At 49.0% G+C, this 17,474-nt stretch overlaps 1 protein-coding gene across 1 annotated transcript; it reads right to left on the reverse strand.

Annotated features, from left to right (window-relative positions):
- Positions 1–3,102: 3,102 nt before the first annotated feature.
- DUSP5 (dual specificity phosphatase 5) lies at positions 3,103–16,591 on the reverse strand. The gene is made up of 4 exons (XM_045191587.3): positions 15,981–16,591; positions 11,201–11,349; positions 7,382–7,601; positions 3,103–4,669 (listed from the first exon to the last, which is right to left on the reverse strand). The coding sequence occupies exons 1-4, from the start codon at positions 16,357–16,359 to the stop codon at positions 4,266–4,268; spliced, it is 1,152 nt and encodes a 383-aa protein (XP_045047522.1). The 5' UTR covers positions 16,360–16,591; the 3' UTR covers positions 3,103–4,265.
- Positions 16,592–17,474: the final 883 nt, after the last annotated feature.

Below are 17,474 nucleotides of genomic sequence, written 5' to 3' on the forward strand. Positions count from 1 at the left end.
TTCACCATTTGGGCTGTTTGTCCCTCTCCAGCAGCACATTTTCTCCTGGCTGTTGGTGAAGCTTAGAATGAAAAGTGTACAGATGCTTCAAGGGTCTATTTTAAGCTCCCACCTAGTGGTTTCTTGGTTTCTGTAAACTTTGTAAGTGGATGAGGTACCTGTGTGCACAGGAAGGGATCTGACCTGCTACTATAAATAAGTACTACCAGGATTTACATTTAGGTACCAGAATTGATCTCCTTAGGGTGCTCACTGGAGATGGGACAATAAGGGTAGGGTTGAATTTTATTGTGTACAGGCTATATATCAGTTTTCTGGGACTTCTTATCAAAAACTCAGTCTACTGGTGTTAATTGGGCACTTTATATGGCAAGTTAGCCAAGTGTGTGGTAGGATCTCCACCCCTTGTAGCTGAAACTGCCCCATCTACAGCCCCACCTCACAGAGTCTGAGCTAGGCAGGTGTCTGAACTTAGAGGAAACAGATTGGTCCTAGGGTAGACACCTGATCCAAGGGCAGCCCACCCATAGGGCTGACTTGTGACCAATGAGGTGAAGTGGTGACATGAACTCTGACCAATAGGGTAGCAATAATTAAATCTAGAAAGCCTGTTTCCTCCAGGAGTAGGGAGGAAGTTGGCAAATGTCATGGGGTAAATGATGCTCAAGTGCAGAGGGTAGTATGGGCTTTGAGAGAGATGGAGAGCAGCTTCTGATTCAGACAGTTTTTCATTCCTAGTTTGTCATTCATTCACTCCTTCACATGACCAATATTTATTGAGCACGTACTATAAACCAGTCCTTGTGATGGATCCCTCTTGAAACACAGTGCAATCTCTGCTCTCCTGGTATTTCTAGTCTGGAAAAGATGTATGATATAATAATTACAGGTAAATGAATAACATTTAAGCCTTGGTGAAATATGAAAAAAAAGATGTGGATAGGGAGCTATGAAAGATAGAATGGGGGCATCTAACCTAGTCTAGGTGTCTGGGCGGGCTTCCCTGAAGTGAAGTTTGAGTTGAGATGTGAAGGACCAGTAGGAGTTATTTTGTTGAAGAGTGAGGTGTAAAGTATAACCTTAAGGTATAAGGTTTTATAAAATTGCCAGATGTAGGCTAAAAATTTGATTCTGAGCTGCTTAGTGGCCTGAACAAGGAGGGAAAAGGGCAGTCATGAGCTTTATGGCATTCAGAAGATAAACCATCACCAACTCAGGGATACATACAGCCTTTCAGGGTATTGAGATCTGGGGGGGCTTTTTCCCCAGACCTCACACATGGGGAGACCCATGGGTACACAGAGCTCCTGCCGGCACCTTGGTGTGAGGCTGCTCATACATTGCTTGTCTCTGTCAGGCCCAGTTCAGGAGCCAGGATGGATCTGAGAGGGAATCAGAATAGGGGGGAACTAACACCTCTATTCTCCCAGACAAATCTCTACCTGAAACGTTGCTGGAGGCCGACAGAGGGATTTCTTCCAACCCTGAGGATGAAGAAACTGGAAAACACCAACTTTAATTCCCCAGCCAGCACTGGACGCCAGCGTAAAGTCGGTCTTGGCCAAAATGGAGCTATAATTGATGAGGAGACTGTTCAAGGAGGGAGAGTTAGAGCCATACCCGCCTGTGGGGCTTCACTTGGCTTACCCTCCAATGACTCACTGGCTTGTGAGTAATCCTCACAGGCCTGATTTAGAGGACTTACTCACCCTTCAGAGAAAGACTTTAATGCAATAAAGCAAATGTCAGCAAGTGGGATGTGGCTTAGTACATCACCCCAGCTTGTGCCCAGCTTCCCACTCCCTTGTGCTTCCAGCTTGAGGTCCCTCCTACCACTCAGCACCTGGACAGGCCCAAACAATGGGCAGGCTTCCCTGGACATGTCACTAGGCTAAGCACTGGCTCAGAGACATGAAACCAAGGAGGGACCTCAAGCAACAGCTAGACCAAGCCCCGGAGAAGTTCGGTCCAGAGAGGTTGGAGATTAATTCCAAAGCTCTGGACTTCGGGGGGTGTGAGGACTAGAACCCAGGACTTCCCCTCCTGGTCTAGTGTTCTTCACTGCACTTTCCTCCCATGGAAGCCCTGCTTGGATTATGCAGATCAGGGGCACAGGCTGAAGGAAATGCCGTCTCCTCAGTCTGAGTGGCATTCTTATTTGAGGGTTTTCCAAGCAAACGATGGGAAGGAAAGGCATGTGGAAAACAAGGCTGCAAGGAAAGCCGTTGAGGTAAGATGTTTAGAAAGAGGTGGGCTACCCTGGGCTCAGGTGTCATCTTGGTATTTGCTGACATGGTGCCCGCTGGGGGAGCTGGAGGCCTCTTTGGGCCCCCCAGAATCTAGGGATATGGTTGGGATCCTCATGCCAGGCACCAGCTGACTGGGGTGGCATAAATCCCAGCCAGTTTTCTGTTCCCTCTGATTAAGAAACAGGCCCCCAAAGTTGGACTGAGGCTGGAGTAGAGGTATAGCCAGCTGTAGGGAGACATCAATACAAAGGAAACTATTTGGAAGATAAGTCAATGCCGCCTTGGATTTAAACCCACTCACTGAGGGATTTATCTAGAACTCCTGAGATTATCTGGTAGAATTAGTTTTAGGGTAAAACGGGGTGCAGCATGGGGTGCAGGCACTTAAGGTGAACCTTCACCTAGTTCACTTCTCCATTCTTTGGCCATTTTCCCAACCTTTTCTGAGTGTCTGCCATGCGCCAGGCACCGGCAGGAAAAGGCTGACCATGAGCATGGCGCTCAGGTTTGCTGGAATCTGGGACCTCGAGTTTTCAGAGATTTGGGGATCATCTACCTCAGTTCCCTCATTTTATAGATGAAAAATTTGAGGTTCAAGTTGAACTCCTAGCCTGGGCTCATGGGAATGAAGAGCCCAGAGTGGGCAGAAGCACTGACCACCTCGCCGTGGCCTGCACGCAAGGCCCTCTCTTGCAAGTGAGCTTAGGGAAGCCTGTCAGCTGGAAAGCATTATGTTCTGTATTGTTAAGTCACTAGCTCATGAGCAGACGCACAGCCTCATGTCTACAGCTGCAATCCACCACCATCCCCTTCGAGTGCCTTTGGAAATAACACCCAGTGAAGCTGGCTGGTTTCCCCTACATGTATTTATTTGTCCCTTACCCCAATTCACCAACATGGAGGAGGTTTTTTTCTTTTTACTATTTTTATTTTACACTATAAAAAACGACGACGACGACAACAACCAGTAACATACTGCTTCTCTTCACATTCGTATGGATTTTAAGAAATTATTGCCTTTTCCCCTGGAGAAATAACCTACAGACAAAACAGTAGTACCACGCTGCGAAATCTGCAAACCCTAGAAGTCGACAGCTTGGAGACAACCCTCGCGGGTAGGAGAAAAACAAGTGTCACAAGAGACGAGACGAGCACATGTAAGGACAGCAAGCTGGGGAAAAGACTGTGCCAATGACACTGACCCAGGCAGTAGGTGCCCTTTTTCTCCTGGCACACGCTGCCACCACCTCAAACAGGTGGTTTTTGGTCTACGGTCTAAAAACTCTTCAAAATGACACGAGTTGCTTTGAGTAGAGGCGCAACGAGAAAGGTTCAAGTATGAGTAAGAGTCATGCCAAAGTCCCAAGTCCAAAATCAGGGAAGAACCCACAGTGAAAAGGCAACCCAGAAATGCCAGCGTCTTGCTACTTCAACAGACTGTCTCCGAGGGACCCGAGAGAGAATTTCAAAAAGATATGAGGGCTCAAATCGGCATATATGTATGTTGGGTCCCGACAAACCCTGCAGGGTTACTTTCCTGACTAGATGATCAGCTATCCCCTGAAGCGATAGACAGGTACGGAGACTGCCAAAGTTAAAAAAGTAAGGTGGAAATTGTGCTTCCTTCAGAATGAATTGGCTTCATAACTGCCTTTTCTTCCGGTCTAGCAACTGCTTTCTCCCAGGTTGTTACAGGTGTTTATTGCCTTACGCTTGAAATGAAAAGGCGAACTTTGAGGTGCCAGGACTAGGCGGTCCTGAGAGGGCAGGGGGTCTGGAAGTACAGTAGTCAGCACAGGCTGTGCTCTCGTGATGGCTTGGCCTTCCTTCAGTTCCCGAGAACCTATCCCCGAGGTCAGTCTGAAATTCGTTTGCAAGCCTGGTGACCCCTTACCATCCCACTGGGGTGGTGGGACTGAGCGGGGTCTTCAGTATTGCACAGGTATGAAATGTCCACGAGTTTAAAAAACAAAATCACAGTTGTTGTTGGGGCTGGGCGGGTTGCCCCATCCAGTTCTAGCAGGATGTGGCAGTAGCCATGGGGCCCCTGCTGAGCTCTGAGACCGAGTGGGTGGTCACTGGTGCCAGCACCGAGGTAGGGAATGTGCAGTAGGAGGCCTGCATGTCAGGGCTCAGTGTCTGCAAATGGGCTATGAAGGAAGAGCTGGCTGCCTCCCCTTGGCAGGAGGGAGCCTGAGGGGTGGGCGTGGAAGGCAAGATCTCAGATTCATACTGCAGGAGCTGGCCCATGAAGCCGAAGTTGGGCGAGACTACACTCCTCTTCTGCTTGATGTAATCGAAGGCGTCCTTCAGGCGAAACTGCCTCGTCTTCATGAGGTAAGCCATGCAGATGGTGGGTGAACGGGAGATCCCAGCCTCACAGTGGACCAGGACCTTGCCTCCCTTTTCCCTGACCCAGTCTGGAAGAAGAAAAGACAGGGGGAGTTGGGATTAGAACCCAAAGACAATGCTGAACACAAGAATTAAACACAGAAGTGACCCAGTTATCAAACTGTGATGCCTGCTCAACGGCTGTGGTCCTACACCAGGCTTCTGTCAGACTTTAATGCCCACTGGTGAGGACAGAGCTTTTAGGGTCCCACCAGCATCTTTCACCATGTAGGACCTTTCTGATCCTTAGAGCTGCTTCCCGGGGCTCCAGGATACTTGCACAGATTCTACCACGGAAGGATCTAGACCTGGGGTAATCCCTTCCTAAGGACGCCATCTTAACATGGATGGGTTTCAAGAGGGCATTGGAAAAGCTTTGATTGCATGCAAATTTTTATCAGGTATGTGCATTTTTCTGAGAAGGTCCCAAGCTCAAAGACTGACTTAGAAAAGCAATTCCTGTCTCTTTGTGTCTAAGTGTAATGGTGATGACCTAGTCCCCATTTTGGTAGATGCCTTCTGGCCTCCCCAGGCACCCTGTCTAGCTGTGCCAGGGCAGGATGCTTGGCCCAGCTTCCAGGGTTCCCACTACCAAACATACAATATGTAGTGTATAGCCACTAATTATAGCCCTGGCTAAGTGATGCTTACCAGGCGGAGGATATAAATGGCTTTCGCAAACTCCATCTTGCACAACAATGGGAGTCACTACTATAAAGCTACCACCATCAGTTAGTATTCTTTAGCTCAGTATGACAAAAGGGAGGGTGCCCTCCTTTTCTGTTCCCCTCCTGTCCCCAGAAGAGCTACAACTGTTAAAAATGGGAAGGGGTAAAAGGTTAAACACATAAAATGCATCAAATAAAAATAAAAACCACAAACTACAACCTTTCCAAGTCCCTCTCTTGGTACTAAAGAAACAATTACATCACGGGAAGTTAGATATACGTGGCACATTGCAGCCATGATATGCAAAAACATTTAAGATTCTGAAGGGCAAATAAAGAGTCAGCCTTCTCTCCCATCTTCCTCCTAAAGGATTTCAAGGAGTTTGCAAATGAATCTGCAAGATCTAAAAGATCAAGTTTCTGAGGAGTCAGGGAGGAACCCTGGAGCTTCCCCATCTAAGGACACCATGCTGCAGCTCATTAGAGGGGCTCCCAATTCAGTCTCTGACTCACAAGAAAAAAAAAAGGCCCTGTAAATTCGTTCAAAGGGGACCCCAAGTCCCTAGGATTACAGGATCATGACCCATTTTCCTTTGTTCCTCTCTTGGCCTCCTTGCAGTCTAGCTTTTAACTGGCCCAATGGTACATCCAAAAAAGCAGAAGGCCTAGGGTGCACTGCATCTGGATCCCACTCTACCTCTCGGGGCTTGCCTTCCACGTGGCCCTCCTGCGGCCTTTCCCTTGGAAGGGGTCAGGGCATGGCTCAGCCTCAGTCCCTCCTTCCAACAGCAGGGCAAGGAGACTGGGGGAAAGCATCCTGTGCTTTCAAAACACCATGGGTGTGTGTGGTTATGTACACACACAGACACAATGCACACACAGGATGGGGAGGGCGCCTTCTGAGAAATGGATGGGGGCGGGTTTCATGACCTCACTGAGTAGCTATCAGGCTGAGGTCAAGGTATTCCCAGGGAGAGGGAGAACAGGTCAAGACTTTCGCACCCTGAACCCATCATTTAGGCTGCCTCTCTGAGGTTCCAAAGGGACCATCTCAGCCGAGAGGCTCAGGGAACAAGGAGGATAGGCCTCTGGTGAGTTTCTCATCGGTTCCCCGTGGAACAGAAGTCATGCGTGATGAACACAGAGGGCTATTATGTGACTGAAGAGAGCCCTTTAATTGCTACCTGCACTAAATAAGTATTGCTATGCCCAACACATGCCTCTTCCCTCCAAGAATCTTCCGAACAAGATACAGGAAAATCACATCTCAGCTGCAACAACTATGCATGTTCAAGGGGAAGGACTATAGAAAGAAAGGCAAGACCATAAGGTTAGGGAATGGTGCTTGCAAATTTGAGGCAGAAAAAAAGTCAGCCCAGCCTCCAGGGAGAAGGATGGGAAAAAGAGAAGATGTCCAATGAGAGAACAATCAAGCTACATGGAGGAGCTGGAAATCCAAGGCCCAAGGGAACAGACAGAGTGAATGGTAACTGATTCACAGAATTAGAGAAAGGATGCAAAAGATGCCACCCTTTCTGTGCACAAAGTGTGGAGCTTGAGTCAAGAGCTATCTGTAATCCAAAATTAGCTGGAAATGCAAAACAAATTGACCCCAAAGCAGCTTGCTAAAAATTATGGAAAGCTGCTTAGGCCATTGGGGCTTCATGTATAAGTAGTGCTCTCTCAATCCTTCTGTTTGCTTTTAAAAATATCCCAACCTACAGAGAAGCACAGATAGGATGACTCTCTCTCGCCTGCTTCCCTTGTGTGGAGATTTCACACGGATGCACTGTGCTTCCCACCCAGCTAGAAACCGTAACAAGAGCGGCAGTGAGTACTGCCATGAAACTGTATTAATTTATCGTGCAAATTAAAGCTACTATTAACAGCACCTTGAACCTTCCCCTCTGTCTTTTGGGTCACTGTATCCCTTCTTGGCTCCAACTCTTAGAGGCTACATATGGAAGACACTTTCTTTGTCTGCAAAGGTGGCCGCCATCAGTACATCAAAATCCAAGAACTTGTGTCCCTACGAGGCACCCAGGACAGTTGAGGGGGAATGGCTGAACCTACCAATGAAGTCTATTGCTTCTTGAAAGTGGGAGCTAATGTCAGCTGTGTGGCTGTCTTCCACGGGGATCCATTTGTAGTGTAGGTGGCTGATGCACGCCTCGGAGGTCCGCCGCGAGACATTCAGCAGGGCTGTGATGTGCAGGTTGGCGAGGAACTCGCACTCGGATGCATGGTAGGCACTTCCAAGGTAGAGGAACGGAAGGATTTCAACTGGGCCGCCCTGGAAGCAGGGGCAGAGGACAAGCAGGAAATATTGGATCAGCCTGCTCACTTGAGGAAACAAAACAACCCCGACCTATTTGTTTTAAGGTGGGAGGTTCCCTGCCCAGTTTCCAGGTAGAGACAGTTCAGAGTCAAGGCCGCTCAACCAAGAGTTGAGTGAAGCCTCCCTCCTGGCAGACTCTCTACCCTACATTACTGCCGGTGACTCAGCGACGACAAAGATTTCTATTTTCTTACACATCACAAGGAGGTAGGAAGGGCCAGGAGCCTCCCTGTGCTGACAAAGATGAGGAGCATGTGGTGTGATGGGGGGAATGGAGACGCCTGTGTTAAAGTTCTAGCTGACTTGAGAGCACCAGGGCAAGCCCTTCAACTTGGGGCAGCTTCAGTTTCTTTCTAGATAAGATGGAGCAGGGTTCTAAGAGGTGAGCTCCACGCCTCACAGTCTTGACGTCTTGTATAGTATACTTCATCAAACTCAGGACACTGCTGATGGTAAGATGCATCCGTTTTCAGAGATGTTAAAAATGTGCTCCCTCTCCCTCTAAAAAGTATTCCTGTTAGAAGTGAAAATACCCACTATCTACCCAGAATCCTCAAACAGGGCAAAGCTCTTAGGCCGGGAACAGAGGGGCTTCTCCCAGTCATGATCTTCTTCATGTGGGGCAGAAGGTTTTGGTGAGAAAGGCTTACATCCTTTGCCTTTTGGGAGATCACCCAGTCACCAGCTTTCTAGTTAAGGAGGATCCCCATTGCAACCAGAGGCCACCCATCCCACGGCAAATCGAAAAGGAATTGCTAGCTGGTCAGACTCTGGCAGTTTTAACATTTCCAGGGCCGCATTCTCCTTTTGTCTTTCTGTTGCTGTTGGCAGCTGCTGGCTCAGGGGCATCCCACCTCTGGTCACTGGGTTCCACTGCACTAGACAGGGGCTCCAGGACTCATTCTTGCATCCATCCACAGCCCAGGCTCCAAGCTGGACAATTGAGTTTAGGGGCCAACCTCCCAGGCACATAGATAAATAAATACTTTCAGCCTTAAGAAAGGAAGGAAGGGAGGAAGGGAGGGAGTTAGAGAGGGAGGGAGGGAGGGAGGGAGGGGGAAAGAAACAAACAAAGGGAGAAAGGCCAGTGGTAGCTGGCACAATGGAGGCCCTGGAGATTTAGAGGAAAACAATGGGCTGGAGGGACAGTGGCTGTGTCTTTGGGAGCCTTTTCCATATCATCCATCCGCTTCCTGTGTTTCCATTTCCTGTCCTGGAGTAAGAGTAGAATGGAAACTCTGCCAGACCCATAATAGGAAAAGGGCCATGGGACGAGGACCAGCAGCAGGCAACTCACATTCCCCCACATGTGGTGTTGCTTTTTCTTTCCTGAGAAGTCGAGTGTTTAAGCAAAGACCAGTTTGGCCACTTGGAAGAAAGTTTTAGAGCAGTGATTTCCAACTGGCGTGCCACAAGAATTTTTAAAACACGCAATACCTGACATTTAGTCAGAGACACTGATCTCTTTTCCCTTAGCTTGCCAAATAAAAAAAATGACAACAGCCAAAACAACAATAGCCGGCTTGTGTGAATGTGCTGTCTTGACCCCTAAGTACATAGGTCACATAATAGAACTGCATCTGATTGGTCACATCTCAGAAAGAATAACATTGCATCTGACTGGTTAATTTTTGGCACCAGGAATCTATATACAAATATAGGCACCTGATTTTTTTAAAAGTCACTTTGGAACAAAAAAGTAGTTAATAATAATAATAATTATTATTATTATTATCATTTGTAAATTTGACCTATTTTTGTCAGATCAGCAAAAAATACATTTTTTGGTGTGCCACAAAATTTTAGTAACTAGTTTATGTGTGCCATGAGATGAAACAGGTTGAATATCACTGTGATAGAGGATTTTGCAAAAGGTCGTAACAGGAACAACCACTATTTTTATTAGGACTAACTTCGGCTGGCCCCTGGGCTTACCACTTCAGGTCGATGTACCTAGGGAGATCTCATCCTCACTTTAGTGCCTGGGAAACGCGGACACACCAGGCCTGGGATCCTATCCAATTTCTCTTCTGGAGCTTAGCCCAACATAGCCCTGAAACCATGTTTCTTTCCTTTTCTGAATTTTCTGTTTAGATGCAAGCGGAAGAAGGCAAGGGCCTTCAGAAACTCCAAAGATTAACACAACCTCGGCTGGCTTCTAAGAAGTAGTGCTAGGGGGTTCCCCAGATGAACCCTGGAGACAGAGCAGGGCCTCCCCAGTCCTCCCCATCGGCCAAAGGTCTGCAACGCTTTTACAACGTCCTGTCAACTCTTGTTTCTCTTTCATTTTCTGAGAAACGAGGGGAAAAACACAACCCAAACAACGAACAAAAATAGAAATCCAACTCAGCCGGATGCTACTGGCTTGTAAACTGGGGGTTCATCGAGTGTATTTTTAATAAAGGAAAACAAACAAAATAAAACTCTGGCACCTCGCCAAGCTAATAGGCTTCCTGACCTATGATCCCATTCGAGGAAAGGTCACCTGGTTTCACTTGGAATTTATCCCCAGATATCTCTCTGCTCATGGCAGGCAGCTAGCCTTTTTAGGCAGCATCTAGAAATCTTCCTTCTTATGATTTTGGATGTGTTCTTATTTGGGGGGAAAAATTTGAAAAGTTCCTCCCACAAGTCAGGTGCTTAGAAGAGAAGAGCCCTTTTCCAAAAGAAGGTGTGTGGCAAACAGAACGAGGTCCTGAAGAGAACCAGAGAGGGGAGTTAGAACTGGTTCTGGGTCTACATTGCCAGGGGCCCAGCTGCAGGGTTCTCTGCAAAGCCATCATCTCTCCAGCCGTGGAACAGCTTTTTTTCTCTGTAAAGTGGGAAGGTGGGTTTTGCTCTCTGGTTTCTGCCATTTGAGTCCTTTCCTGCCTTTTCCTCACCCTCCTCCCTTCTACATTATGCCTCCTTTATTGAGTTGCCACGAAGTACAATTTTTGAAGGAGAAAAACCCCACGTTTGTAGGAACATGCAATCCTCTAGTATCTCTTGATCTGGTTCCAGAATTTATGGAACTATAAGCAACAAAAACCCTTAGACAACTCTGCTCAGCCATCCAAACTAGAGTTTCTCTACAACCATCCTTCTGCGTTCCTCCACCCCCACATCATCCCCGTTAAACACCACCAGTGAGGTACTGGGTTAGTGTGCACCAACTGCAGAGCATGTACTATTACAAAGAAGATCAACACAGGAAGCCTGAAAGTCAGCTCTGAAAACTCTTCAGGGAAACCTAAACCAATATTTCGAAGCTTCTCTGCACCTCCTAGGCCAGCTAATAATAATGCATTGTTCACTTCCTCTTTTCTCCAGAAGCTGTCGAGCATCCTGTGGCTCATTTGCTCTTGTCAGCTTGTTTGCTGGACGGAAGCCCATTTACTCTTGGATGGAAACTCAAGTTGGCAAGCAACAGAGGCTCTCTAAAGCTAGACGCTCTGCCAAAACCCTGATCCACAAAAGAAGCAACTGAGGTTGCTGAGCTGGGAGAGGAAGAGTCAGGGTGCTGAGGAAGGGATGGGGGCCGGGAGCCATGACAGCACTTCCTCACCACGTACCTGGTCATAAGCTGGCCTGTAGCTGATGCTGAGCATTGGTTTCCCACACTGGCTGATGAGGGCTGTCTCGGTTTCAATCTTCTCTTGTGAAATGGGTTTTACATCCACGCAACACTCAGGATATTCTGAGTAGAAGGTCTCATATCCCCCTACAAAAACAAGACGGACAGACATAAGCATCGGTTTCTCAGGCTGTCAGAAAATGCCCACAATTAATCAATACCCTGAGTGTGAAATAGTCAAAAATATTAGGCTAATATAGATTTTGGCCATATGAAAAGCTGAGCCACGCCAGCTAACAGTTTTATAGCATATAAATGGGTTCTACATATACACACAGACAGGCACACACTCTTCTAAAAAGCTATAGGTCAGAGAGGCAATAATTAACTTTTTGTGTCTATCAGAAGCAGCTTAAGCTGTGAAAGGAAATATAGCTGACTTCTGGCAAATATTAACCAAATCCCTCCAGAAAACAAAGCTATTTTTTCTCTTGTTTATCTAAAATGCAGGTGTGATTATGCAGCATTTCATTAATTTTCAAGAAGAAAGAGACTCCTAAACTGGTCTATTTCATTCCCAGCCCACCCTCTAAATGGGATACTAGAGGAAACCCCCTCCATTCATAAGAGAATGGAGGCTAATATGAGGTTTAAACTCAGGGCAATAAAACAGCCAAGACACTGCTAACAATTCTCTCCATAGGTCCAATTAGAATAATCAATCTAGATTATTACCTTCCAAACCAAACTGGAGGAATGGGGCCTTCTGAACTTAAACCACAGCCCCAACAAGTAAAAACTTTCCTGGTTAGTACCTACCCTCCCTTTAAATTGCCTTATTACCCTTTCCTCCTGAGCTTTCCGTTCCCCACAGGTCCTCGAATGGATTAGTCAACTACTATACTGACAAGTACAATTCTGTAAAAGCTCTCTTTTTAAAAAAAGACTTCATTTATTTTTAGAGAGAAGGGAAGTGAGGGAGAGGGAGAGAAACATTAATATGCAACAGGTGTATTGATTGGTTGCCTCTCCCACGCCCCCAACCAGGGATCTGGCCGGCAAACCCAGGCATGTGCCCTGACTGGGAATTGAACAGGTGACCTTTCAGTTTGCAGGCCAGTGCTCAATCCACTGAACCACACCAGCCAGGCACAATTCTGTAAAATTTCTTAATATTACATTTAAACTTCTCCAAATGGATTGCCTAAGGTAAAATGTGAGTGTGAATGTGTGTGTGTGTGTGTGTGTATGCCTTTTTAGGCCCAGTATACCCAGTGGGGAAGAACCAAATAAAAACCTGGCCTCTGAAGCCTCAGAATGCTGAGGAATGCTGGGTGAACAGGCAGCCTGGCCTGGGGAAATCCTGTGCTTCCAATCCAAATCCAACATAATTCTTAAAGCCTCAAAAAAAAAAAAAAAAAGAAAGACCTGCTTCTGTCTTTTTCTGGCCCAGAGAATTCACTCGGTGTCAAATCATCAATTAACAATATGCATTCTGAGGCCATGTATTCTCCAAAAGCCTCCCTTTTTGTTTTGTTTTTTGGTTTTGTGATAGCCCCACAATAGAGCACATGGTGGTTTTTTAAGACCCCTGCAGTAGACAAATGATTAATGGATTACATGGCAGTCTCCAGCTCCCTCCCAGCAGCCAATTCCTCGAATGAGTCATCTTGCCATTACTGCTTCCTCTCTGCTTGCTGGAACTGCCCCTGCCCCCATTTAGTACACCCAGATCTCCTCTGTAGTCACTTCAACAAACAGCCCATTGGGCCTCCCTAGATGAGCTTCTGGGCCTCCTAGATGAGCTTCTGGGCTTCCACAATGACCCTGTTCCTGGTCATGATGACAGGTGGCCATGCCAGTGGGGGACAGGTAGGTATTTGTGGCTTAGTGTGCCCCTCCCCCCAGCCATCGCCCACGGCCCCCTTCTCTCCTAGGAGGCAGAGAGAAGCCAGATTTACACTGACCCAGAGCTTCCTTGGAAGAGGAAGTTAGTAAATCATTTCCCGTGCCTGTGCCTCAACATTTTGGGTTCCAGGAGACAAAAGGAGTGATATGATATGGGAATCTGGAATAAGAGTAGCCCAGGACCTCCCAAACTTCAGGAGAAGGCTGGGGAAACAGAAGCCTTCAGGCCACCGCATCTCTTGACTTTAAATAGAGCACTTAAGAGCTGGCTGCCAGGAGAACAGAAAGGAGGTGCGGGTGTAGGCTGGGTCCTGACTGCCTGTTGACAAAATAAGACAGGCAGACAATGAGTCTCAGTGTAGCTGCGGGACAGATAAACAGGGCCCTGCCTCTTCAAGCTGGGGTCAGGAGGAGTCCTCCAGATTAGATGGTCTCTGTCTTTCACCCACTCCCATCAGAGGCGTGGAGAGACAGAACATTCCTCTCTGGTGCCTCACTTGAGAGCCTCGGCAATTCTTTTGGCTGCTTCAACCCTCTTCAGAGTGATTCTGTGTTTGATCACCATCACATTACCAGGGGAGCAGAGCAAAGTGCATGGACGCTATATATAAATATGCACCGACAAGGCCATTCGGTCATCAGCTCATGACTGAATACAGGTTTGGGGGGGAGTGAGGGCTACATTAAGGGAGTACAAAAGGTACTGTCCCCCTAAGATCTGAGATACCACTAGATTAAACCTGAACTCGTATGTGGACAGGAGTTAGGTAAGGAAATGAAAATTTTCTTTGGCAACAACTTTAAGTTTTGTAGTGTTACAAGCAGAAGTATCAAGCAATTTTTACTGAAATTTAAAATACACGTAACTTTCAACCAGGCAAGCCTCCAAATTTACTGAAAGATAATGCTCGTGCAAAAACATTTGGATAAAAATATACTCCACCACACTGTTTCAAATAGTGAGGCTGGCAGCAACCTATTGGCTATCACTAGGGGACTGGTTTAAAAAGTGAACCAGCGGTGTATGGTCTGGGTCAGTGGGATGGGCACCGTACTGCGCAGCATAAGGTCACTGGCACATCAATGTTTCTCTCCCTCTCTTTCTCCCTCCCCTCTCCTCTCTCTAAAAACAGATAAATAAAATCTTTTCTAAAAAAACAAGTGAACCAGGCACGAATGCTCTGATACGAACAAGTCTCCCAAGATCTAGTTGAGTGAAAGAGGCAGAGAAAGGAAATGTACAAAATCATATTTTTTAAGGACACTCATGCAAAATTAACTTTAAAGATGAACAAGAAATAGTTGGTGGTTGTCTCTGGGGAAAAACTGGGTTCTAAGGGTGTGCAGAAGCCCCCCTTTACATTGCACAGCCTTTGTGTTCAAATTTTTACCTATGTGTGTTTCTTTTATTTAGAAACACTTAAACATTAATTTTCCTGAGATGGAAGTCTACAGAACTACCTACTTCCTGTGGCAACAACCTCTAAACTGTCAGCATGGCCCCACTGGAGTAGGGTGGGAAGCAGAGACAGGACCAGGAGGGGTTTCCTGGAACACATCTTTCATGCTACTGGGAAGGTGGAAGTAAGAACAAGAGACAAAAACCACATCAGGAAGAGAAATCAGGGGCCATGTGCGGAAACCTTTGCAAGCGTGGAGGGTATCCCTCCATCATCAGCTGGGGGCTGAGGCTGGCTGACAAGGAAGATTACCATCATCTGCCTTTGTCATCTCCCTAACAGGAACCAACAGGGGCACTAATAGAGGTGGGAGCCTCAGGAATCTCCCGGCCTGGAGATGTGCAAAATTCCCCAAGATGCAAGGTTTTAAAACAGGGCCCTTACTCTCAGCTCACCCAACCGAGTTCTCAACTACATCACTGTTACGTCTTAAGGTCTGGGCATTAGGGTGGGCAGGACTTTGGGGCGTGGCCTGATCTGCGCTCTCAACTCTGCACTGCGGGCTAAGGACTCAAATACAAGACTGGAGGGAGCAGTATAGGAAATAACCCAGAAATCCATGCTCTGGCCTTTAGAGTTAATCACCCACCCCCCCACCGGAAATCTGAGTCGTCTCCTCAGCAGGTGTAACGGGCCGACAGGTAGCACAGCTTCGCGAGGCTCAAACCAAAAGCAACGGAATCCCCTCCACCATCTCTCCTAGGTCCCGGCTCGCTAGTCGACTGACTCGGCTCGGCTCAGGACCCGGGATGATCCCAGGGCAAGGGAGGGCGGAGGTGAAAAGGGTGGGAAGGCTGTTAGCTCCAAATTAAGCTAGAGAAAGGCCTGGAGGGGGAAAGGGGAGGCGGGAGGAGAACAATAAAAAGCAATAAAATGAAAAGGAAAGGAAGAGGAGGGACTCGCCAGGGTCAAAAAGGCAAGAAGGGTCAGTGAAGACACAGCCTAAAGTATGTTAATTGTCCAGGCAGGAGGAGTGAGGACTACTCGGCGCCACGCTCCCGGGGGTGGTCGCGACCGGCCGATCCCGCCAGATATGTCTATCTGAAATGCTCAGAGCCCAAGCCCCGCGGAGGCCCGCGAAGCCCGCGCCTGGATCCAGGGCCCGCGCCAGCAAGGACTGACGGCCCCCAAACTACTAACAAGCAGCGTCCCCAGCTGCGTGACCACCCCACCCACCCAGGGGGACAAGCTGTCAGGCGCTTTCGAGGAACGCGGGTGGGGAGAGGGAAGCGCTAATACTGGCAGTGCCCTCCCGAGCGCGCGTCCAGCCCGGGTGCAGACTCCGGCAAGTGGAGACTTCCCGGGTTCCAGAGCCGAGGAGGGCGCCTTGCGTGAGGAGGGGACCCCAGAGCCCGGAACCGCCCCTGAGGGAGAAGGGAGCCAGGGGACAGTCGGCCCCAACACGCTCACCTTTGAGGAAGTAGACCCGCGGGCCAGCGGGCAGGCAGGCGAGCAGCGAGGTGAGCACGACGCGCGCGGCACTCTCCTCGCGCAGCTTCTGCCAGTGGCGGCTGCCCTGGTCCAGCACCACCACGGCCGCCACGCCGCCTCCTCCTTCCTGCAGGAGCCGCGCGCGCGCCTCCTCGTCGGGCAACACGTAGCGCGCAGACACCGCGCCGCCGCGGGCTCGCCGCAGCACCACCGAGTTGAGGTTGACGTTGAGCGAGCCGCGCACGCTGGAGGCGGCGAAGGCCAGGTAGGGCCGGCAGTCCAGCACCACGCAGCGCGACGCCGCCTCCTTGCGGAGCATCTTGCGCAGCTGGCGCCCGTCGAGCGACGTGACCTTCATGCCGCCGCCCAGCGGCCCCTCGCCGCGCAGGTGCTCACGGCCAGGGTGCCCACTGGCGAGGCACGGGAGGGCGGCCCACGGGCCTGCGGCCGGTCTACCGAGCCCGGCGCCGGAGCGGTCGCTCAACTCTTCTTTCCCGCCCTACGCGTTCGGCGCCTCGCCCGGCCACTAGCCGCCCCAGAAGCCGGGGATTCCGCCTGCAGCGCCGTGTCTTAAGTGGAGTGCGAGTCCTGTGACGTGGCTGCCCATATAAGGCCGAATATGGGTGTTTCCCCGCCCCTTCGGGGTTTGGCCACGCCCCCGGGGGCCGGACGCGCGGGGAGGGCGCCGAGGATTAGTCAGCTGAAGAAAGAGGAAATGAAAGGCTCCTCCCTTGTGCTCTCTGTGGCTTCGCGCGGGGAGACTCACTCGCGCATCACCGAGGACTGCCGGTGGGGTGTCAGGAACGCCACGAGGCCGAGATGACCCACGCTGTGCGGGAAGAGGAGGAAGCGGAGGAGGCCTGGTCCGCGCTGCCCTATCGGCCTTTGAGTTTCATAGACGTAGGTTCGGAACCTGCTGGGGGCCGCGCCAGGCACCTCGCTAGGCAGGGCGAGCGGGGCCCTGGGCCAGTGCCCCCAGATGAATCAGAAATTCTGATCAGAATTCTGATCCCTGCCGGTCTTTATGCGTGAAATGAAGTGATAGTTGGGATTTGTTTCAAGGGATGGTTTTTAGATGAGTTGGGGTAGGGCTTGTGTTGGTAGAGTTGAAGCTCGGTAATGGGTACCGCAGTGTTTATTACAGTTTCTCCATTTTTCTGTATGTTTGTAATTTTTCATAATAAAAGTACCTACAAATAAAAACGGAGAGAGAAGAGCCAGCAATTAATCTTTCCAAATGAATTCTCTTCTTAAAGGATAAACAGTCCTTTTCTCTGTCACACTCCAATAATCATCAGAATAATTGTTTTTCTAGGAGCCGTTTTCTGGCCCCTGGAAAACCTGTCGTGAAATCAGCTACAGCATCATCATACATCCGTTGTCGAAGCTCAGTCCAGCCAGCTGTCCAGGTGGCTTCTGGATTTGGAGGATTATGTGTGGATCAAGTATAATCTCAGGCTGTCTGCCCCCACC

Source organism: Desmodus rotundus, chromosome 4, assembly GCF_022682495.2.
Source record: "Desmodus rotundus isolate HL8 chromosome 4, HLdesRot8A.1, whole genome shotgun sequence".
NCBI classification, from domain to species: Eukaryota; Metazoa; Chordata; class Mammalia; order Chiroptera; family Phyllostomidae; genus Desmodus; species Desmodus rotundus.

What these genes read in the sequence shown, in the direction of transcription:
- DUSP5 (XM_045191587.3), bottom strand. Translation starts at nt 16,359, where the DNA reads ATGAAGGTCACGTCGCTCGACGGGCGCCAGCTGCGCAAGATGCTCCGC. An exon ending in GCGGGTCTACTTCCTCAAAG is followed by an intron (nt 11,350 to 15,980) that starts GTGAGCGTGTTG and finishes TTGTTTTTGTAG; the next exon opens with GGGGATATGAGACCTTCTAC. An exon ending in AGAAGCAATAGACTTCATTG is followed by an intron (nt 4,670 to 7,381) that starts GTAGGTTCAGCC and finishes TTCTTCTTCCAG; the next exon opens with ACTGGGTCAGGGAAAAGGGA.